Below are 24,355 nucleotides of genomic sequence, written 5' to 3'. Positions count from 1 at the left end.
TTGTAAAAAATCCTTTTGAGAACTTGAACTCGGTGTTCTTGACTGTGTGCTTACAAAAGTCAGCATCAAATATTGACTTTTTCCAAAAAAAAAATATTATGGAGTTAGGTTATATTTTTAGTTTTCTCTATTTAGGGTCGTGGGTGTAATGATCGTTTTAATGACTCAATGGACTCTCAAATTTGGATTCTGATATTCTTGCACATTGTTTACAGTGCCGTGTTCTCACTTCCTAGTTCCTACTGTTTCCAGTTTCCACGTATATAAGCTAGATATAATCGAGTCAAACCTGAACAACCAAACATTAATTAGTTCAAGTATTAGTTGTAAAGTTCAAACCAACTCAATTAATTTAATATTAATTATAAAATAAATAAAATCTAAAAATATATATAAATTTATTTTATAATTCTAAAATCTTTTAAATTATAATAATTATTTAAATTTAAATTAACCATGTATTATTATTATTATTATTATTTAGATGAATTTGCTTTTTTAATTTTTTTAGTTGTTTTTAATTTTATTTTCAATCAGATATCTAATTACTCGAAACCAATTCAATCCGGTAGTTCGAGTCAATTCATTGGAAAATAAAAATCACAAATTGAAACTAATTTAAAACATATTAGAATATAATCAGTTCAGTTTTTAATTTTTTTTTAAACTCGAACCAACTCGACTCGTAAATAATTTAATTAAAATTAGTTATTAATATAAATATATATTAAAATATAAAATTATATATTAAAAATAAATTGAATAACACATATTTATATATAAATATATAGTGATTAATTTTAATGATTAATTTTAGTATATAAATATTTTTGAAGTCCGTCAAAATGTTGTTGAGTCTCACAAACTTATGTAATTGTGGTGAAATATGCAATCTTTGATGTCTGTCGCTATGTGATTCTGAATTTCAACGAGAGCAAAGTAATTGCTATAAGCTAATAAGTTATAACTCAAATAGTCTCCTCATACTCAATTAAGAGGTTGCGGATTCGAGTCTCTTATATTTGATAAAAAAAAAAATAATTGCTATAAGAATAATGCTATTTAATAGAGTGACTACACTTACACTAGCACCTACTCTTGTTAGAAAATGAACCACGAGGAGAAAATCGTAAAATTTACACAATTGTTATAAGAAGAACATTAAATATATTAGGAAAACAACATAATATAATAAAATTATAAAATTAGATAATTATTATGTTCTAATTAAATTTCTAACCAGAATAAAGTGATAACTGATAATTGGTGATGTTATTCTATTTTATCCAAATCAATTTATTTCTGATACAGAGATACATATTGATAATTTGTGATATTCCTTTTAAAATCAAGTCACCCAAAATACTGAATTAAATGTGAACACTTAATTTGTTTAAAAAAAAATTGAAAAAGTATATGGAATCAAAAGGTGATCAGCCAAAAAGTAAACAACTTAATTAATTTATAATTATATTTAATTAATTTTATTTGTTTTTAATTTATAATATTTGATATTAATTGCTTCTCATCCCAAATTAAAATTCTGAATGATACGTTGAAGAAATATGGGCGGAGATCACAGAACTTCCAACAATCCAGATTCTTAGTATATAAAAAAATTTATAAAATATATAAAAGAACATCCATTTAGTATGAAAAAGAAACATTCTAATACTTAGTAGAAGAAACATCCTAATGCCTAGCATAAGCATCATCCACGTAGAGGTTTTGGATTCACCCAGAGACATTTGGCTGGTTTTTAGCTGGTACCCTCTTGATTCCCTAGCATTGTTGAAAAAAATTTAATTATTCTGTTGGTTCATATAGTTTTATCAAATTTTTAATTAAATTTCTATACTTTTTTTTTTAAATTAGGTTCCTATACTGTTTTAATTTTGTAATTAAGTCTTTCCTTATGTAAAAAATATTAGAGTTAACTAAATATTTTTCGCAAATTGAAATTATTTATAATTAAAAACTTAATTAAATTTGTGACCGCATATATTTTGGTAAAAATATTATATTAATTTTAATATTTTTAATATGAAAATAATGTAATTACAAAATTAAAAACAGTAATTGAGACCCAATTAAAAAAATATATAAAAATTTAATTAAAAATTTAGTAAAATTATAGAGATCAACAGAATAATTAAATTAAAAAAATGTTAAAAGTACAAAATTAATTTTTTCTAACTAAAAGAATGACTAATAACTTACAAAACAAATATAAAGATATAACACACCATTTTTTTTCTAACACTCATATCAAACTAAGCTAATCAAAGCTACCTATTTATATAATTCACAGGTAAACTTACATGGCAAATATATATGACAACTTATAACAGTATTATCTTACATATTTGTGAGTTGTAAGTCGATAATTTTTGACCAAATAATTAACTTTTGACCTTTAAATTAGTCAAACTTTGCAACTAATATACTTTCCAGTAATACTTATGTTTATCAACTTGTTATATGTTTATTGGATACGTCACAGACTATTAGATTTGATTAGATAAAAATTAAAGACTAATATAAAAAAAGAGTATTGATAGACTCTATTAAACACAGAATATCTTAGTACATAAATAAATGCTTTAAATAACAATACTTTAATACACAATACTTTAAATAGTAACAAAATCTTTTATTTTTAAATAATTAAATATAAAACATATAAATACAAAAATATAAATATTCTTTATTCAATAAGATTAATTATTATGTAAGAAATTTTTATGATATTAAAAAATTATATTAAAATAAAATTTTAAACTGTCACATAAAAATATAAAATAATTGAAATTTTATTTTATATTACTTGATAAATAATTAGATCATTATATTTAAAATTTATTAACTAACTAATTTTATTAAAGATATTATTATATAATATAATTTTTCATCAAAATATTTTAAAAATATAATTTATTTAAAATATTATATATAATACATGAACCCAAAAACGCAGGTTACCTTTCAGTTGGGGAAGTGACAGTGACGTTGGAAGACATTACATATATACTTGGTCTCCCGATTAATGGGGAGGCCGTCACAGGTAGAACAGACAGCAGTCATCAGTTTCTAGTGGAGAACTGCATTGCTTGTTTTGGTCGAGAGCTAGGTCTGCAGGATCACGTCTTGGGTACGGTGAATCTTGCATGGGTTCGGCGGTGCAGAGACACCGAACCGTGTGACACACAGGAGTCCATTGAGGGTATATCCGGACTCATATTTTTTACGTGCTTGGAACAGTTGTGTTTCCGGATAAGTCCACCACTTCATTGAACTCAAAGTTTCTGCCTCTGCTTCACAATTTTTACCGGATTCCAGTTTACAGTTGGGAGGCAGCCAGTCTGACACTCCTATACAGATCGTTGTGTCGTGAATCATGATACAACTGTAAAGAGATTGATGGCCCATTCATACTGCTTTTTGTTTGGGCGTGGGAGCGTATGCCGCTCCTGGCACCTATACCCCGCGATTAGCTCGGTGATGTTGGTATTCCACTTGTGCGACGGTATTATTTTTTACTGTACTTGTTGTTGTTGTTGTTGTTGTTGTTTAGGTGGAGTCATTGGCGCCGACATACAAGATATATACGGAGGCCTACTACGCATTTTAGGCGAGGACTCGATGACATGGGAGTTGACGATGTAAGTTTTAACCATTAATGTCCAATGTTTTTATTCAGGAGAATAATTTTCTAATCGGCCTCTTAGTAACTAATGTGCAGTTTATATGGCGGCCGTATATGGGAATGGGGTTCCGGATGACCTCGCTGCCCATTTGTTTTTGTGCTCCACGCAGTCGCCGCTAGTGTCATTCGAGTGCATAGAGTGGCACCCGACAGACCGAGTTAGATAATAGTTTGGGATGCAATAGCTTCCACCAGGCCCGACATTTGACCTTAGTTGTGATCATTGCAAGCGGTTGACAGGAGCACAGAACCATGACTGGAGAGAGATTTACAGTCAATGGGTTAACAGGTGGAGATCTGACCACTATAACACATTGCAGTTAGGCGAGGAGATTATAGACTTTCATCCTCTCCCAGTGTACTACGTGTGGTACACACAGCAGTACGGGGTTCTCCTACGATTGTGAGATAGAGTTGCAGGTGAAGAGGTTGGCGCAAATGAACCACAGCAGCAACAGGAAGAACCAGCTGGACCTCAGCAGCAAGTCCCGCTTCATGAAGGGTTTAGGGTTTAGGGTTTAGGGTTTAGGGTTTATTATTATTATTATTATTATTATTATTATTATTATTATTATTATTATTATTATTATTATTAATTTTTACTGTTTTAAATTATTATTAGTTATTATTGTTTAGGTTTATCTATTATCATTAATTACTATTAATTGTAATTAATTGTTAACTAGGTTCCGGCATATGAGCACCACTATCAGGTCCCGGCATATGCCCATCAGTTTCAGGATCCGGCATACGGCCAACAGCAACAGCAGTGGCCGGCATATGAGCAATAGGTACCATACATACCAGAACCACAGTCACATCAGGCACCTGAGCCCTACATACCACAGCTGGTAATTCCAGCCAATGGTTACTTTAGTCCGTTGGGTGGATCTGACACTCTTAGCTTGTCTCAGGTCCTGAGAGATACAGATTGTTTATTTACGACGTCACCGCAGGAAGGGCCTGCTCCATCTCAGCAGTCTGGTGGTCGTCGCGCCACATCAGGTCATGCCAGTGACTTTGACTTTGATCGATCAACGGGTCATGTAGATCCGCCCGGTCCTTCCGCACCACCGCGTACCCAGTTGTTTGATTTGAATGAGTACCCGCAGCAGAAAGAGAGAGATTTGGGACATGACTTGTAGCACTGGTATGATCTTGGTGGAGCGAGTGCTCCGGGGATGAGTGGTTCCGGTTTGTATGACACTGGTGGTGCGAGCATGCCAGATATCGGTGGTCCTGAAGTTGGCAGTAGTCTGGATGCCGGTGTGTCTCAGGGTCATCCGTATAACTTACGGACACAGACTGCGCCTCCGGACAAATACACCCCATCCTTGTATTCGAAGAAGGCGCCGAAGAAGTAGTCTGTTACAGTTGATCTTGTATTCAGTGTTGTATTCAAAGTTGTATTCAGTGTTGTATCTTATATTTAGATGATTCTGTGTAGTATTAATATTATTATATATTTAGCTTTGTTCTCATATAATTCTGTTTAAGATTATCATATTGCACTTTTGTAACGAAATGTTTATTTATCAAAAAATTATGTAACGAGGTTAAAAACTTTATTTATTATAAATTGTTAACTAGGTTAAAATAAATGACGAGGTTACATAAAAAGTAACATATAATTGTGAAGTAGGTCATAACAAAGTTACATTGAAAAGCTTAACCACTGATGACTTCCAGTGGAACTTGGATCTGCGCGCTGAGGACATCAGCTGTGGCTATGTAGGGCAACATGGGAGTCGCTCGACCTGAAAATGGCCACAGTCGCAGTGTCGTTGCGCAAGGTTAACAATGTAAAGGAAACCATCTTACATTTCGCAAACCTCAAACATCTCATTCCGCCTGTCGAACCGGTTGACCACAATATTTCCTACACATCGTAAGCTTTCTTTAACTCTCTTCGTTGCAAATTATGAATACATGAATTCGTTGCAGACATGCTCATGAGCCTCGGCGCTCTTCTGAGTAAACAATTCATTCAGCCGATAGAAAGTAGACCTAACAATGGCAGTCACAGGAAGGTTGCGTGCACCCTTTAGGACAGAATTTATACACTCTACCAAGTTTGTCGTCATATGTCCCCAACGATGACCCATCGAATGCCAACACCCATCTCTCAACATCGATGTCATCGCACCATTGAGTATTTGCCTCATCCTGCTCTTTAAGCCTCTGATAGTTTTTGTTGTACTTCTGTTCTATCCTAGAATAGCCTGTTCAATAATTCATTTAATCGTAAGCAGAAACCACAAAATTACTATGAATAGGACCATAACAGCGAAATAAAATGCCTGTGTTAACCACCAGTTTATGCAAATACGGAGCCTTGAACCTCCTTAAGAAGTTGGACCCGATGTACCTGATGCAGTACATGTGCCACGCTCTTGGTGGTGACCATGCACCGTTACTGCGAGCTACTACAGCGTTGATAGAGGTATGTCGGTCAGAAATAATGCCCACGCCATCAATGGTAACAACATATCTCCGCAAATTGGTCAGAAAAACTCCCATGCGTCTGCCGTCTCACCCTCGACTATCGCAAATGCAATGGGAACAATATTTTGGTTCCCATCTTGTGCAACCGCAACCAGAAGTACACCTTTATATTTACCGTACAGGTGCGTGCCATCAACCTGCACCAGTGGCTTGCAGTGTCTGAATGCTACAATACATGGATAGAAGCTCCAAAAAATGCGGTGCAGTACTCTTACACCTTGAATCTCCTCACTCTCACGGTAAACGAGGAGCATTTTAATTTGCACACGAGACCTTGGCATCTTCACAGTCATTGCTTTCAACCATACTGGCAGAGTCTGGTAAGAAACTTCCCAATCATCGAAAACTTTTGCGATAATTTTTACTTTGCCAACCAAGCCTTGCGGTAACTTACAGTGTAGTTGGACCTGGATTGAACTTCTGCAATAATAGACTTCACCTTTATCGACGGATCTGCTTCGACCAACGGCCTAATAGCCTCTGCAATTGTGTCTGAGTCCAACTTGGCATGATCTTGTGAAATCGTGCCCATGGTGCACGTGTGTTTGCCATTGTATCTTCTGATCTCCCAATAAGCTTTCTTTCGAATCAAGCTAGCTTGGATAAGCCAATCACAACCTGCACCATAACCCTTGCATTTCGTATAGAATCTCTACGGCTCAGACTCATATACAGTGTAATCAACTCCTCTTCACTGTCATTATTATCTTCTTTCCAATCTATATCCCCGAGCTCATCAACATTGACCTCCTCACCAATCGCGCCCAACCCCGACTGCCGTTCGAACTCAACGTACAGCTCTATCATCGGCATGTGAAATTGGGTTTGTTGATAAATACATAACATCTGCTGCATACTGCCATCGTTAGTGATAGGCATCATTTGAAACTGTATCAGCCCACCAAATACTTGTACAGGATTCCTGTATAAAATGTTGCTCACCCTCTTCGAAAAATGTGGCTTTGAATGTTATTACAAAGCCCATTTTGCAACTCTACAAAACTCATGGTACATGGAATAACAAATATTCACAAACAAAAGTCAGTCTTTCATGTGTGTTTTATATAACCTCACCGTTATAATACACTTGCAAATTCGCAATATTTTTCATAACTTCAACCTCACCTAATCCGACTTTTTTTGACAACCTAACTGCAAAAAAAAAAAAAAAAACCTAAGAACTACGACATATGTGCAAAAAAGAAGAATATGATGAGTAGAAGTGGAGTGAAGCAAGTTGAACGAATCTTGCTTTGTATTCATAGGCAAGACTCTTGATTAAAATATTCTTTTAAAACAAAACGCAATTTACGTCTTTCGTTTCCCAAAAAAAACACTAACAGCACATAAAATGCAACCTACGTTTTACCTCTTCCAAAAAAAACCTGACACAAAAAACAAAACGCAACCTATGTTTTGTGTTTTCAAAAACTAAAAAACTGACCCAAAATAATAAAACGCAAGCTGCATTTTGTGATTCCAAAAAAAAAATTAAAAGCCCGGGCTAAACGCATGTTTTGGGCTGAAATGAAATTAAAAAAAATTTGGAAAGCTTCAAAAATTAAAAACGCAGCATGCGTTTGTTTATTTTGCCTATCAAAAAAAATTTAAGAAAATAAAAAAGGAGTAAAATGTAAGTTGCGTTTTGGGCTCACACCACAACAGTGAAAATTTTTTATCCACGTCCATTTTATTGCACTTCACTAACATTTTTTCCATAAGAAAAAAAAATTAGCCTAGAAATGACTCTCAAAATATAAAATAATTAAATAAAGCTAAATGACCTCTTTTCACATTTTAGAGACCCAAAGCTGACTCTAAAAAACTAGTCTTGTGGGCTTCCAAGAGCACCCTGCTGTCAAAAGCCAAGAGCAAAAAAAGTTCTTAATTTTTTAATTTACCAAACGCCAAAAAATGAGATCCTACTTTTTCAGAGCAGGAGCATCCCAAAAAAAAGCTTTAACAAACCCAGCTTAATTTAATTAATTAAATTAATTAATTAATATGTCCCTAGAATATTGGCACCACTCTATTCCATTTCCATTTCACGCTCACTATTGTCCTTCAATATATTGGTTTTATTATAATCTATTGATGATTTATATTGGAATTCGAATATAGAATATTAGTAGAATAGAATATTAACATTTTTTTTTCTTTTTCCCCCTCTTTTTGGATTCTTTTACCTTGGTTATTTTCATGCAGGTCCCATTTTCCTCTTCTTTCTAATTTTGGGGCTTGAAAGTGCTTGGAATTGGAACTAGCTGCGTGAGTTCTTGTATTTCGCTGACAAGTCAGAGGTACCCTTTTGTTTTTTCATAAGTTTCGTTCTTCAAATTGAACTCAAGTTTACATTTTTTGAAGCTTTTCATTGGGTGTCTTCTTGGTGTTTGATAAAATGCCTGAATTAAAAATGAGTGTTTTTTTCAGGTGAAAACTGATGGAGCTAACTCTAAGGGAAGAAGATGCAGTTAATTGGGTTTACAGGGGTGAAGGAGCTGTTAATCTTGTTCTTGCTTACAATGGATCAAATCCTTCTTTTGTGAGTTATTTTTTCTTCACTAATTGGGGTTTAACTACATGGATTGAATGACACAATTGTATGCCATGATAATAAGTCATGTTATTTGCAATTTTTCATTAAGGAATATGATGTTTTGGTTGTAATTAACTTGTGATTAGATGCACCTTACCAAGTAAATGTGTTTGAAGCATCATGAATGTGTGTGTAGGTTGGGAAAGTGATGAGGATACGTAAGGCTCCAAAGAACAGTAAACATGGTTTGAAGAGTACCATAACTGTGACTGCACATGAACTTCTGCTTTGGAAAGATGTGAATGAACTTGTTTCCTCTTCAGAAAAGGATATCATCGACCAGCTATATGTCGAGCATGTTATGATGCCATTGCTTGGTTCTAAGTATGTTGATGCTGGGGTATGTACATGTAAATGTAAAAGGTGCTCCAGCATTGTTTGTTTCATTGTTTAGTTTTTGTTTATTTCAGTACTACACTCTGACTAATTTTACTGTTGAAAAAAATGGGTTTTGCTAGTAATAAGAGTTTCTATGATACTGTGGTTAATTATGGCATGAGAAAGTTAATGATTAGGGATATCTTAATACGGTGTTTTGATATTTTGTTAGGTGCATGTTTTGGTGTCTAGGAAATTCCTTGAATCAATTGAGAAGATTGTTATTAGCCAACGTCCTGTGTGGCGAGTCGATGCTGCCCAGATTGATAAACAATGTGATTTTGGTCTTCTTATGTCTGATCATTCTGTGTTCCCTCATGGTACTGGATTTTATTTTCTCCCCTATTTCGGTTAATTTGTTGAAAAGAAAAAAATTTAAGTATTAGAATTTAGAACAATATAACATTATCTTGCTGAGAAGACATTTGTACATAGGCTTATCACCAATTTGAAATTCTGTTTCTTGTTTTCATTTCAGATAGCCAAGGATCGAAGCCCTGCATTTCTGTTGAGATAAAGGCATGGTTTCCATTATGTTCATATATTATTATTCTTCGGTTCAATCTTTTCCCACTAATCTAGCTGCACTTTCATTGTTCACCCCTTGTTTTACCCTGCTTGTAACAATTTAAACTACTTTTTAAAAAATGCAGCCCAAATGGGGATTTCTTCCTCAATCTAGATTTGTATCTGAAGGAAATGCCATCAAAACGAGAGTAACTCGATTTGAAATGCATCAAGCTCTGAAGTTGCATCAAGGCGCGGTATAGCACACAAAAGTTAACTTATCATGGTGATTTAGGACTCAATGCTATTTCCTTTTTTGTGGTTTTAAGTTAAAAATATGCTTGCAGATATCAGAGCTAAGTCAATACAATCCACTTGATCTATTCTCCGGATCTAAAGAGAGGATTCGTAAGGCTATCAAGGATCTCTTTATTACTCCTCAGAACAATTTTCGAGTATTTTTGAATGGCGTTCTCATACTCGGAGGACTGGGAGGTGGCACAAGGAAAACAGATTCACACTTGGCTGAAGCATTTGAAGAAAGGCTGAAGTCTGTCATTGAAGCCGATAAAGGTCATTGTACGGAGAACTTGTTTACACTCGTTGCTGAGACCATGCACAAATCAAGAGTCCTTGATCAGCTCCTTGAGGTTCAGAAGCTCGACAATTTCGACATAGAAGGAGCCATCCATGCATATTATAACGTTATTTCTCAACCATGCATGGCTTGTAGAGAATTGAATGAAGAGCAGGCAAAACAATACAAGTCTTTTCATTCGGCTTCATTGGATGAAAGTTTGAGAATTGTGAAGAACTACCTTATAGCAGCGACGGCGAAAGACTGCAGTTTGATGATATGTTTTAGACAAAGGACAAAGGAGGATTCGTCATCTATATACAATAACATATATCTTGAGTCAACTAAGCAAGCCTTTGATTTTAAGGTAAACAGCACTTTACATTTGTCATTCTTGGTTTAATTTTTTACTATTCTGAATTCATTTCAATAAAAAAAAAAGATTTCCCCTCCTAAAGAAAAAGGCAAAAATAATTTACAACTACATAAAACTATAAAAGTACATTAATTCTGTTATTTATATGTTCATATATGGAAAATGATTAAAGTTATGCTTGACATTGAATACTTAGCTTAGTTGTGAATTGATCTTTGTTTAGGTGTATTTTATCGACCTTGATTTGAAGCGATTGAATAAAATGGAAGAATATTATGAGTTAGATAAGAAAATAGTGAGCTGTTATAAACAAAGTATGAACATGGATCATCAAGAAAGAAACGAAGTCATCAACAAAATGGATCAAGAAGTAACAAATGTGCAGGGAACTTCTTGAGACAGCATATTGAGATTTCAATAACTTCAGTTTGACGATGATGTTCTTCCTCCTCACTTAATGTTGTTGTAATACTATAATCCAAAAATGAAGGCCAAAACTACTTGTAATTTGAGGTTCTACTTTCGATTTTTTGCTTTTTAATTTATTTTCCATGGCTTATTAATTATTATTGGAATTTAATTTTAACACACTGAAGTATAAATAAGTTTTATATGTGTATCTAGTTACATATCATCATGTTAGTAAAAGTAACCATTTTTACAATCAACATGTGAATGATTATTTAAAAGAATAAACATGATTGAACGGTCATATAAAATGGTTTGTATATCAAAATTAACTTATTATTGTCTCATGAAATTTCATGTTTCATCTATTAGAGTTAGAAGTACAATTTGCAAGGATTAATAAGGGAAATCTTTGCTTGTTAAATTGAGGCAAACCCCTTTTAATTAATTGAGATGAATGATTTTTTCTCCTCTTATTCTTTCCTATTTTCTAATACCTAAGTTTAATTATAATTACAGAAATCATAAAATAACCTTGACTTTTATATTAATGTGCAATCAAAAATATTTTAGGAGATAAATGATTTGGGAATATAAGAACATTAATTTTTATGTGTCGAAAATAAAAATCAATTTCATAATGTCATCTAATATAAACTAAAATATACCAAGGTAATTATCTTAGTATACAAAATGTTATAAATTGTTCATTATAATAAAGCTGTTTTTAACATTTTTATTTATTTATTTTTCAAAAATAGAGGATATTTGGGAAGGAAAAGTAAGACATACATATAATCTAAACTTGAATAAGACGTAAAAAAATAATCACTAAGCTGTAGACTTTGAATTTTTATTAAATAATAGTGGCATAGTGCAAACAAATTTTTAATAAATAGGTGTTGTGGTGTTGCCTATTCAAATTTCGTCTTATATATATAGTTATTTATTGATCAACGATATATCATTAAATAGAACTAAGATTCATGACAGATTAGTATGAAAAAAAAAATAACTATAAGTATCAATTTAATTTATAATTTTAACTATGTCATTTATTTAATTGTTAAAAAAATAAGATTAATGATTCTGTCCAAATAAAAATGTTGATGATGTTAACATCTCAGAAGTAAATAACCTCCAAGTGTGACGGCATCAAAATCAAACGAAATTGTCAACCTTATAAAGTTTCCTATCTATTTGCCAATTATTACGTGGCGCCAGCTAACTTATTCCTTCTTTTTTTTTTTTTTTTTTTGTGACTACTTATTCCTTCTTCTAGATACATCACTAAATGCTAACTTTTTATACAAGCAAAACAAATAGTAGTAATATATTTTTTAATTAAAATATATATATAAAACCTTCTAAAACCCTCCTAAAACCACAAGTTCCATATTCAAGTTTCTTGTCATAGCCACCAGCCCACCACCATGTGGCCACCTTCACAAGAGACCATCTCTTCCACCAAAGCCGCCCTCTCCGTCGCTGCCTCTCTTGCTGCCACGGCAGTTCTCCTCCGGTCAATCACCACCGACCTAATCCCGGAATCCCTCTACAATTGTGTCCAGTCCAATCTTTACAAGTTAAGCAACCGTCTCTCCTCCAAGCTCACCGTCATCATTGAAGAACATAATGGCCTCGCCGGGAACCAAATGTTCGCGGCCGCAAACGTTTACTTGGGGTCCAAGTTATCCCCTCCAATGAAAAAATTAAAGGTTTACAAGCCCCAAAAGGAAGAGAATTTACAAGTTTGCATGGACAAGGATCAAGAGTTATGTGATTACTACAAGAATGTGAAACTCAAGTGGGTGCTTGTTTCTATGATTAACAACAATGTTAGTAGTAACAACCTTAACAAAAAGCGTGATCATAGTGTTTCCTATGAAGTTCGTTACTTTGAAGTAACATTTCACAAGAAACATTTGGACATGGTTTTGGGTTCTTACTTTCCTTACATTCTTCAAAAGGCTAAGGACATTGAAGAAGAGAAGAAGTCGGTGAAGCTTCACACCATTGATTATAATGGAACAGATTATTGGAACTCTATTGTTCTTAATCACCCTTCAACTTTTGATTCTATAGCAATGGAACCAGAGATAAAAGGTATGATACAACTCTCTTTAATACCTTAAATTAGTCTCTCAAATTTTTTTGTCCTACATTTTAATATCTAACAAATTTTAGTTACCAAATTAGTCCATAAATTTTTATCTCGAGGATGAAACTGATTTGTTTAACAAAATAAAATGTGTTACTTTAGATATTATTATAAAAAATATGACTAATCTAATTCTAGAAACGATGTAGTAATGGGTTTGTATTGTGTTATTAGGAATGTTGTTGGAAGATTTGAACTTGTTTTTGGGGAGGAAAGAATATTATAAGAGAGTTGGGAAGGCTTGGAAAAGAGGGTACCTTTTGTACGGACCACCAGGAACTGGGAAATCAAGCTTGATAGCTGCCATGGCTAACTATCTAAGGTTTGATATATATGACTTGGATTTGAAAGAAGTGCAATGCAATTCAGATCTTAGGAGGTTGTTGATTGGGACAGGAAGCAAGTCAATTTTGGTCATTGAAGACATTGATTGCTCTCTTCAATTGCACAATAGGGAAGATGCTCATGGAACCAATGATGATGATAAGGTAAACCTTTTTTTTATTCAAATATAACATTTGAATCCCACTTTGTTTAAAATTCCTCACTTTTGGCACCTTATATATCATTAAAATGTGACTCCTTATTCTACCGAAGCATGCAAAACATAAGCATCATGTGATGAAATTTTATGATTTTAATTATGTATGTATATATGTTTGTTCTAATTAAGGTTACTCTGTCGGGGCTACTAAATTTCATTGATGGATTGTGGTCGAGTTGTGGAGAAGAAAGAATAGTGATATGCACAACAAATCACAAAGAACGTCTTGACCCTGCATTGTTGAGACCTGGTAGAATGGACTTGCACATTCACATGTCATATTGCTCTTTCACTGCTTTCAAGACACTGGCTTCTAACTACCTAGGAATTCAGAACCATCATCATCCTATGTTTGATGACATACAAGGTTTGCTGGACAAGGTTAATGCAACACCTGCTGAGGTTGCAGGAGAGTTGATGAAGAGTGAAAATGTAGACATTGCACTCAAAGGCCTCATCAACTTCCTCCAAAGCAAGCACAATACTTCCAAATAATTATAGTTATTAAACTCAAACCAGTGATTACCTCAGGAAAGTTAACGTGTTATTCATGAAGTAAAAAAATGGCTATAGCATCATCTCTTTAGCATGAATCTCTCTCTCTCTCTCTCTTAATTTTCTATATATAATTTTCTTATTGGACACAGGATTAAGTTTGCTTGATTTTGACTTCTCTGAAATGAGTTTTGCAAAGTAAAAATGTGATTGATTATCTTTAGATTATTTTTAAAATACTCAAATAAAAGTTTACAATCCAAGAGTACTTATTTTTCTCTATAAATCTATTTACCTCAGAAGACATAAACCCAATTTTGCTTACGAAAATACAAAAACTGATTGGAATTTGAAGTCATGAACACATTTAATCATTAAATATTGAAAATTTGTGTATCAAAGAAGCACTTTGTATTTAAATGTGCTACACATTAGAAAACTTAGTCACTTGTATAATATACATATTGATATAAAATATACATAATAAAAATATATGAAACAAACAAACAATACATTTATTTATACGAATTTAATTTTGATGCACTGATATTGTCGTGCAATCACATCCGTTTTTTTAGATGATCATACACGCAGTTAATATAAAAGGTAATTATTTTTGCTGATATAATGTTACATAAATGAATGCATGTGTAAAACTACTTTACACCACAATATATCAAAATTAAATTCTTATTTATACACACATATAATCACTGATTTGATAACTAATTTTTAATATATACTTTACATTTTTACAATCCTTTACTATAAGTATGTTTAAATTTCTAATATATTCAATACGATTTTGTTTGGCAAAGTATGTACAAAATATTGTTAAGATACATCTATACAGTGGAAACTGGAATATAATGTTAACAGTTTGAAATATCACGGATCAACTTATTAATCAATACTCAAATTCATCATCGTGAAGCGTTATAGAAGAGAGGGAGAGGGAAAGAGAGACAAGTAGCCATTCATATAGAATTCCAGCATAATAGAATTTTATGCCGATTACTCAATTTAGAGAGAACCAATGAAGCGACTTTATCTATACACGCAAAATAAATTACAGAAAAAAAAAAGATGAGATAAATAGGTATGAGCCTATTAGGGATCAACCCACCAAACTGCTCCGTCCTGTACAGTTATCTCTTTCACCAGCAAAACTTCTTTTTCTGCATAACAAACAGAATGGACATAACTTTCAAGAGTTCCATGCAGAAAAAAGAAATGGGAAAAACATTTGGTTTTTATCTATTAGGCAACTTTTGGTTGTTGTCTTGAGACAATGGAGTTCGACGTTGGCAACGAAAACGGAGATAAAAAAAATTGTCCGGTCAGGGAGATATGATGATATATGATTTTTAAGCAAATTTCTGTGAATCTAAAAAGAAGGGATGCCGGAGACACCTATTTACTGTCCCATTATCTCCAGATTTTTTTGTCTCAAGACAGAACCAAACCCTTACCTTAAATATACACCAGATGCAATTATCTTGATTTACCTCAAATTTCCTTCTCTCTTGTCTGTCTATGTAAGCTAGAAGTTCTTCTTGTCTTATCAAAGCTTCGTACAACGCCTGTTTAGAAATTGGAGCACATTAGTTTTATATATATATATCGTACATGCTATGGAGAGTGGGCTATTTAGTACACACAGATTAATGAGGAAACCAAGGAACAAACTAACAATTTATTAGAATTTGGAACGTAGTAAAACAGCAGTGTTTCAGTTATTTAGTTTGAAGTAAATATTACGATTGTAAATTAAACATTTAAACTAAATAAAGTTACCTTTTTCGTAGCAATCAGTTCAGCTTCCAATGCGTCCACACGATAGACCGCGGCATTCAATAGTTCCTCTTTCTCGCATGGCATCACATTAGGTTTTGACTGTAGCATGCCAACCTTCTCTTCAAGCTCACCAAGGCGTCTCAAAGCAGCTGAGACGAGTTCGTTCTTTCTGAATCCAAGTACGGGTGAAAGGGAACATGATTCCTCCTTGGGTAGTGAATCCGCTGCTATGTTTGACATATTTTGGGCAGCAATGGATTTAGAATCCTTTATTACCTTTATATGACGTGCTATTGAATGAACGAACGCGAAGATGGAGACAAAGAAGCCCACTATAATAGCCCATATATATGAAAATCTTCCGTCCGGAGATTTTGTGGTAATCAATGTAAGCTTTTCTGTTGGAAAGAACAAATGTGTTATAAGCATACTTTTGTTGAATGCCAATCACAGAGAACTAAAATTCCAATCCAAAACCTACTATATAGCTGATTCTGTTCAATTTATCTATGAAAAATTCTTGCATGAGCACGAGTCCAACACCCAAGATATGTACTCACAGGTAAAAATGATAGCACAATAAATTGGGTCAGTTAATCACTCTTTTATGCATGTATAAACCAAATTCTTAAACTTATGCTCGCAATCGAATTTCTCTTTATCTAGATGAAAAGATAAAAATTTCTTATCTTCTTACCAGAAGGATATATTTCTTTTCATATTTAAATTACAATATGTTAACTCAAATATTTATATACCACAAGTCATTTAAGCCAAGGCATATATACTTTTATTCTTTGTATTCATTCTAAATAAATATTATTTTTGGTTCATTCTATGCAAGATTACCAGATTTATCAATAAACTAGCACATAATTTCTATCTTTAAGAAGAAAAAACTATCATATGCTAATAATCTTTTTCTTTTAAAAAAAATGAATCCATCTTGCATAGGTCTAAGTCTAGTTTGTAAAAAACTATATAATTCCCTTTCATATTTTATCATGTAGAATCACATAATTTGGTCTTTTGCATTCCTCACACCCTTATGCGAGGGACAGGGAGAGAAAATGAAACACGTGTTTAGCTCCCGCCTACCATGCTTCAATAAAATGAAGAGACGTTGATAATCATGGCATGCCAAAAATCAATAACTTAAAGGAAGATAGCATAAAGTATTCTAACCTTTGGAGCCAAATGTATTTTGAGTTTTGGCTTGCTTCTCCTTCCATGCAACATCAACGGTCTTGTCAACCATTGGAACATACTCATCATACTCAGATAAACCACTAGCATGGCTATTTTTGCCAACCAATCTTGCCTGGACAAACACAAAAGATGTTATATATCATTCAATTGAGACATTGTTCTTTCTTTTCCTCACTTTCAACAATATCAATATTAAGCACATGATCACTCACTTCTTCATGGACAGGAGTCAACCTAGGGTTTGTATAATTCCCACTTGCTTTGGGAGAAGTAATGTCTTCAACTTCAGATCCTGATTCTCCTGTAGATGTATCACTACTCCGTATCTGCTCTCAAATTCAGGAGGAGGAGATGCTCAGTATTATATAATCTAAAAGTTCTCATTCATGAAGTCTCTAAGATGGTGTCAGGAACTATACCAATGGATAACACGTCTTTTCACATTCAATCACTGTTCCCTCGTCATTTGAAACTGTTACTATCTGTCTAGAGGTTACTTCACCACTAAGAATCACCTGCATCCGCGCAACCATTCTAGTTCAGTTACAGATGCATAGAAGAAGCAAACAGAAGATACTTATTTGATCAAAAACGGAGTGTACAAAAAACCTTTAGAATGTTTGGGTCTTGCCATGGCCCTTTATCAGATCTCATGCAACCACCTTCATCTGCACAATTACAAATACCGCCAAGAAATTCTGGCAGCTCACTGGAAGAACAACACAGTCATTGCGAATCTTTGTCAGGGATATGAGTTAATTGAGAAATATCACCATTAAAATCAAATCACAGTTACCTTGCATCAATAAATTCAAGTAATTTATTCTGAAACTTGTTTCCCAGAACCTAATGAAACATCAAAGTAGCAGTTAATACTACCATGTGTAGAATTTTACTTGCTCTTTCAACTGGAAAACATAATTACATCATAGAAATCACATAAAAATAAAAAATAGAAAGAATGGTCAAACACTTTGCACTCACATTTATCTTTGAAGTTGTTTTTGGATCAATAAATGATTTGATAGTGTTCCAGAGTAGCTTAAAACCAGGGCCAGCATTGATTATAAACATTCTGCATAATGTCTGCATAGTAGCATTTACATATTAGAAAATACACATGAACAAACAACTCTGAAGCCACCAAAAAGTGGAAACTACAAAATAATTGATGATTAAGGCTTTCTTACTTCCGGATAGTAGTCACCATCAATCTTCTGCAGCCGCATGATGAGTTCCCGCGCAGATTTGGTTAGGTTTTTGAAACCCTACAAAGCACAAGGAGGCATTGTCAAACCAAGTATGGACTGAAATAAGCTAAAATGGTGACAATGACAATTTGAAGACTGTTTTAGACAAACAACATACCACGCCGTGAACATCCAAAATGGTTGTGCTCGAATCAATATGTCTCTTTGCGGCAATAGAACATGCAGGAAACTTAAGAGCAAACGTTTTCTCAAAACCCTGAACATGGTATCTCAAATACCTTTCCATTGTAGTTACTTGCATAAGCTTATTGGGATCAACTTTACCTAGCCTTTCAATATAGACGGGTTTTCCTTCCTTGTCCACTCCGTGATAACCATGTGGATAGTACTGTAGGACTTCATTCAACTCAGAGAACTCAAAATCCTAGACAGAAAGAGTGGAAACAAAAGTAGAAAAGTATGAACACAAGTTTGAGAAAGTGAAATGTACTAATGATCATTAAATAAATAAATAAATAAAACATGAACAAAAGAAGAAAAGAAATAGATGTTTGGTTATATTTTCCAAATAAAATGATTCACCTCTATGATTGTATCAGTGCCGTAGTCCTTCCTCCATTGGAGCATGTTAGCCCACATGTGCTTTGCTTTTTCGATATCAAATTTCCTAGCTTTCAAGAATCTGCAGAAACAATCCGTTAAATTGTTTCAAATTATATTCCAAGGGAAGCAAGTCATTTTGTTAGTGTATAGTTTGTCTAAGAACCATGTAAAATGTGAATACACCAAAAGATGATCTAGTAAAACCCTAAATGCCAAGAGCAAAAAGGTGAATTGCGATTGCTACCAATATATTATAGGTACTCATTATGATCAGAGGTATAACATATTATCAATCATGCATCTGTTGCAATTATCACAACCTTTATTAGTAGCTAGAACAAAAACTATGCAATCGATGGATATGCTTGGAGTTTGAACATGACAGGAGAGGAATACGGGATAGTAACCTCAACAACATATGGTAGTCATCATGTCTCGTTGGCAACAAGTTATCCGACATAAGAGCCTGCCGAAATGACTCCACTGCCTGGAGCTCCTTAACATCTCGAACATCCTCAATGGAGACCGAATTGGTCCGGCCAGTGCTCTTCCTCCGGCTGCTCTTCTTCCTAAGAGAATGTCTGAATTTGCTGGACGCATTGATGGCCTTCTTCTTCAGGCTGCCAATTCGCGTCCGCCGATCGTCTTCTGAGTTCTCGAAATCTGATTTCCGCTCTCTCCTTTCATCATGACCAGAAAAACCTTCAAAGCCTAATCCAGAAAAGGAAAAAGTCTCAAACACATTTCACAATTCCATTCTACTACTACTACTCCTCCTCCTCCTCCACCAGAACTCATATCATAGGCAAATGCAGAATGAAAAGTAACCTAATTAGCCTAAAATTCTTCATTACAAATCCAGCACAATCGAATCAAGTTAATATAATCCAAGGATTGCGAATTATGAGCTTAATTAACAACCTAAAATTTTCATTACAAAAAAAAAAAAAAGGAAAACCAAAACTAACACTGAAAATTTGTTAAATCTAAGAGAGTATTCCATCGCTATTGAACTGAATTCAGCTCAATTAGACAACAACTCCAGCTGACTTTAGTAATCCAGAATTATCGGATCCATCGAAATAGTGAATTAATCAATCAATAAAAACGATAGATTAAGGCTGAAGAAAAAAAAATTAATATCGAAATTCCAATTCAATCAGAAACAAAATAAATAAAAAACATCATTATTTAACAAAAAAAAAATTAGAGAAAAAATAGTTGTGAGCGTTAAAGTGATACTCACAAGGGCGTGCGAACCGATCGAGCGAACCGGACATTATTGTTGAGCTAAGATCTTAGTTTTACGATACAGAAATCATCAAGTTGAAATCGAAAAATCGAAATTGAAGAGGGAGCAAGAACACACACACACAAACACAGAGAGACAGAGCAAAAGCTCAAAAAATTAGAACTGAAATAATGAATAATTTTTTTTAGGGATTATTATTATTATTATTATTACTATTATTAATAATATTACTTTATTACTATTTTTATTATTTATATTTTGAGATTTGTTGTGCGGCAAAGGCAAGGAGCGTGAAATGGATAGAAGGTGTCGGCAGAAGAAGAAAAGAGAAAGAAAGTTGAAAAATTAGATCCAAAATTAAAAGAAAGAAAAGAAAACAAAAGAGAAGGAATCAGTTATGGATTTATGGTTATTATGGAACGTTGAAAAGTATTTAGAAATCGTCTCAAGGATGAAGATAGTACTGAGTTTAGTTTTGTCATGGTAAGATTTGTTTTTCTTTATAATGACAATGAAATGATATGATATCAAGGGATTTGTTACTTTACCAAATCATTCTTCACATAAGATAATAGCATTATCAAATTAATTATTTATAATTTCTAAAACAAATTTTAGTTAATGTAACAATTTTTCAACTATACATATTATACAAATTATGGCACTCTTTAATTTTATAAGATATTATAATAATTCTCCATATTAATTTTTATTTTGAAAAGGCTCTCATTATTAATTATCAATTATATTATATATTATTAGTGTTTATGGCTTTTAAATTCTAATTTAAATTCACTTTAATATAGAAGAAAGATGTAGTTATATCCAACTCTAGTTGCCTTTAATGAGAGAATATTTCATAATTTCAGCAACTTTGATGTAATTTTATTGTAAAATTTAACTTTTATTATAATTTATTACAAAATTATATTTGTAATAATAATAATAATGTTAGAAAAATAAAAAATAAAAATTTTAATAAATATTAAATAAGATAAATTTTAATTATTTTTTACTAATATATGACATGACCTGTTACTAGTTAAAATTACTCATTAATTTTAAGCAAAATAATTTTTATGTGAAAATACAGAATATACAGATAGTATATACAAATCAAGTTGTTATTTAGATTTGAGAATGAATTGAATATAAAATTACCAAACTAGTAACATTTTTCTTTTTAATAGTATAACCCGTTGAATATCATCAATTAAACGTTCATTAAAGGAGAAATGCGTTACACAATTAACCGAAATAGATATTATTATGTATGATTTTTCATTATATATTTTTTAATGAGACAAAAAAAACTCATATAAAAAATATATTATATATTAAAAAATACATTTAACAACATAAAAAAAAGAGTTTAATTATTTTGTGCTTTAAAAATACATATTAAAATCATAAATAAAAAAATATTAAGAATATAAAAAATTTAAATTTTTAAATAATTATTTTATATTTATTACAAAAAATTTTAAAATTTTTTTAATAATAATTTTATCATGTGTCTTAGATTAACTAAACCAAAAACTTTAAGAGAATTCATTGTGAATAAGTTAAACAAAATCTTACTACATGCACGTGGGATGGGTTTTGATCCTTGTTGGCCCACATGTATTATTTGCATTATTATGAGAAATTGTGTGTCTTTTTCTTCCATTTATTTTTTTTTTTTCTTTTGTGTGGTGGGTCAAGAATTATTGGCTCTCTTTTTGGCGAGAATGTGGTTTGGTGCGGTGGCAGTTGGTGGTGGCTTATTAGTTATTACGCCGCCCACAACCTTCAATTCTTGGATTATTTACTGTTTCTTTATTTCTACTTTCATTGTATCATCTATTATTATTATTATTATTATTATTATTATTATTATTATTATGAGGAGTGCTAAGGACCAGCAAATTTTGTGAATCGTAGCCATTAATAATGTATTTAATGGTGTGAAATTTCATCTAATAGTAAAAAATTACTCATTTTTTTGACTAAGTGCTGACCAGATTTTAATAAATTGGTCCTAAACTTTTCCTATTATTATTTTGCTTAACGATACAGATTCTGAAAGCATCAACTTCCTTAACGGTACGTATAGTCATAATTTATTTTTTAAATTTAATTTTAATATACTAAACGGAAAACAATTATCTAACATTGAATTAATAAAATAATTATTTTTATATTGACCGATAAATATTTATCTAAAAATCATATACATTTAGATGATGATATAAAATATTTTATATTGATAATATATTAAAATTAAATTATTATTATTATTTTACTATTTTATCCTTTTTCAAAATTTAGGGACACTTCAACTTAATTTGCTAAGAAAAGTTTAGAAATTGTTTATTCACGCAAGGGGCCGGGGTTGCGACTACTGACTAGGCATTTATGTTTAATTGGCACGCCAGTTAGGACCAAAATATGAGTTTAGACTACGAACTTTTCTTTAACCTTAAGTCACTTAACTTTTTAAGTTTACTAATTTCTATAAATATAAACTATACAGTGATACTACACTTACAAATATTTTATAATCAAATATAATTAAGTTTGGCACAAGTTTAATAAATAATATATATACGTTATCGTTTCTCTTTTTCTGTGTTTTTTTTATTATAGAATTTTTTGTTAGAGCTTACAAAAATTTATTGACCTGGTATCAAAATTTTTGCGCATAACACAAATTTATTGATATAACAAAAATTTATATATAACACAAAAAATTTTATACATAATATATAATTTTTTGCTATAAATATATTTTATTGGTTAGAAGAATCAATTATGATTTTTTAAGAATTTTTGTATTATTTACTAAATTTTTGTATTATATATATTATTGATTGAATGTCAATATTTATGATATGTAATCCTTCGAATTCTATGGTTGTAATGGATGGGTATCATGAAATTGTCAAACATTACTAGTTTCTACGAAAGCATAAAAATAAAAAACCAAATCAAACACATTTTAAATTAATATAATATAAACTCAAAATTGTGAAACAATCCCGTGAGGCGTAATTGAAAATTGGTTCTCCGCATATATATCCAACGGATGCTAGGGACCAGCAATTTTAGTGTTTTGTAACCATCAATTGGCCATCAATAATATTTTTAATGGTTTGAAATTATATTTAATAGTAAAAGATCACTCACTTTGTTTTGATGGTTAAATAATAGCCAGAAAACACAAAAGTTACTGATCTCTACACTTTTCCTATATATCGAGCAATTTAAGCAGTCAATTTGGCAAAATGGTAGGTTGATAGGTAAGAACTTTGGGAGATAGGTAGCGTGCATTTGCAAATTGATATAGGTAATCTACCTGAATTATTAACAATAATCATAGATTAAATTATCTAAACACAAACATTACCTTTTTTTTTTTTTGGATTAGATCATGTTACTAGTAATTGGATTTTCCAGAATAATAATTGACACTATCTTTCCTTTAGTTTATAAAACGATTATATAATTATATATTTTTTTTTTTACTAGTAATTTTATTAGATAACTAGTCAAATATCTAGAAAACCCTAGTATGACTAATCATTTGATTCCCTTTTTTTTTTTCTAACACAGTAATATTGTTAAAGCCTAAAGTAAAACCCAACGTAGAAGCAACAAATTTCTTACTTTTAACCAAACCAAATAATGATTTGGTAGCAGATTATAACAATTCAAAATTTGTGAGCCACATATTGCCATAACGAAATAGAAGTAAATAATATTTGAATTTCCACATCACTATGAGCCATCTCAATGCACATGCAAACATACCATCAAATACTACTTGATTGAAAATGCTGAATTGTAAAATTATTATATAATGTAGGAATATTTTTTAGGTAATCATCATTATCACTGTATGCCCTAGACACCACTTTGAAGTTCTAGAGACAGATACCTATATTAATAAAATTCTTAGTAATAAAATTCAGATATGAGAGAATCACTAAAACAAAAAATTTGCAATTTAGCCTTTTTTTTTTTCAACCAAGTGAAGCCACAAACACAA

At 32.1% G+C, this 24,355-nt stretch overlaps 3 protein-coding genes across 3 annotated transcripts; 2 read left to right on the top strand and 1 right to left on the bottom strand.

Moving 5' to 3' along the window:
• Positions 1-8,010: 8,010 nt before the first annotated feature.
• Positions 8,011-11,258, top strand: LOC112758039 (inositol-pentakisphosphate 2-kinase). Its single transcript, XM_025806601.3, has 8 exons — positions 8,011-8,511; positions 8,642-8,753; positions 8,944-9,147; positions 9,358-9,505; positions 9,664-9,704; positions 9,839-9,949; positions 10,040-10,636; positions 10,869-11,258. The coding sequence occupies exons 2-8, from the start codon at positions 8,652-8,654 to the stop codon at positions 11,040-11,042; spliced, it is 1,377 nt and encodes a 458-aa protein (XP_025662386.1). The 5' UTR covers positions 8,011-8,511; positions 8,642-8,651; the 3' UTR covers positions 11,043-11,258.
• Positions 11,259-12,369: 1,111 nt separating this feature from the next.
• Positions 12,370-14,404, top strand: LOC112754520 (AAA-ATPase At3g50940-like). The gene is made up of 3 exons (XM_025802184.3): positions 12,370-13,159; positions 13,389-13,702; positions 13,888-14,404. The coding sequence occupies exons 1-3, from the start codon at positions 12,487-12,489 to the stop codon at positions 14,251-14,253; spliced, it is 1,353 nt and encodes a 450-aa protein (XP_025657969.1). The 5' UTR covers positions 12,370-12,486; the 3' UTR covers positions 14,254-14,404.
• A 716-nt stretch (positions 14,405-15,120) lies between these two features.
• LOC112754519 (phosphatidylinositol/phosphatidylcholine transfer protein SFH8) lies at positions 15,121-20,843 on the bottom strand. Its single transcript, XM_025802183.3, has 14 exons — positions 20,320-20,843; positions 19,481-19,784; positions 19,053-19,152; positions 18,628-18,894; positions 18,450-18,527; positions 18,244-18,345; positions 18,056-18,105; positions 17,869-17,968; positions 17,679-17,774; positions 17,472-17,585; positions 17,236-17,371; positions 16,051-16,448; positions 15,762-15,836; positions 15,121-15,431 (listed from the first exon to the last, which is right to left on the bottom strand). The coding sequence occupies exons 1-14, from the start codon at positions 20,351-20,353 to the stop codon at positions 15,411-15,413; spliced, it is 1,875 nt and encodes a 624-aa protein (XP_025657968.1). The 5' UTR covers positions 20,354-20,843; the 3' UTR covers positions 15,121-15,410.
• Between the last annotated feature and the right edge of the window lie 3,512 nt (positions 20,844-24,355).

The sequence above is a fragment of the Arachis hypogaea genome, chromosome 16 (assembly GCF_003086295.3).
Source record: "Arachis hypogaea cultivar Tifrunner chromosome 16, arahy.Tifrunner.gnm2.J5K5, whole genome shotgun sequence".
Lineage (NCBI taxonomy): Eukaryota > Viridiplantae > Streptophyta > Magnoliopsida > Fabales > Fabaceae > Arachis > Arachis hypogaea.
This window is presented reverse-complemented; position numbering and strand designations above follow the sequence as displayed.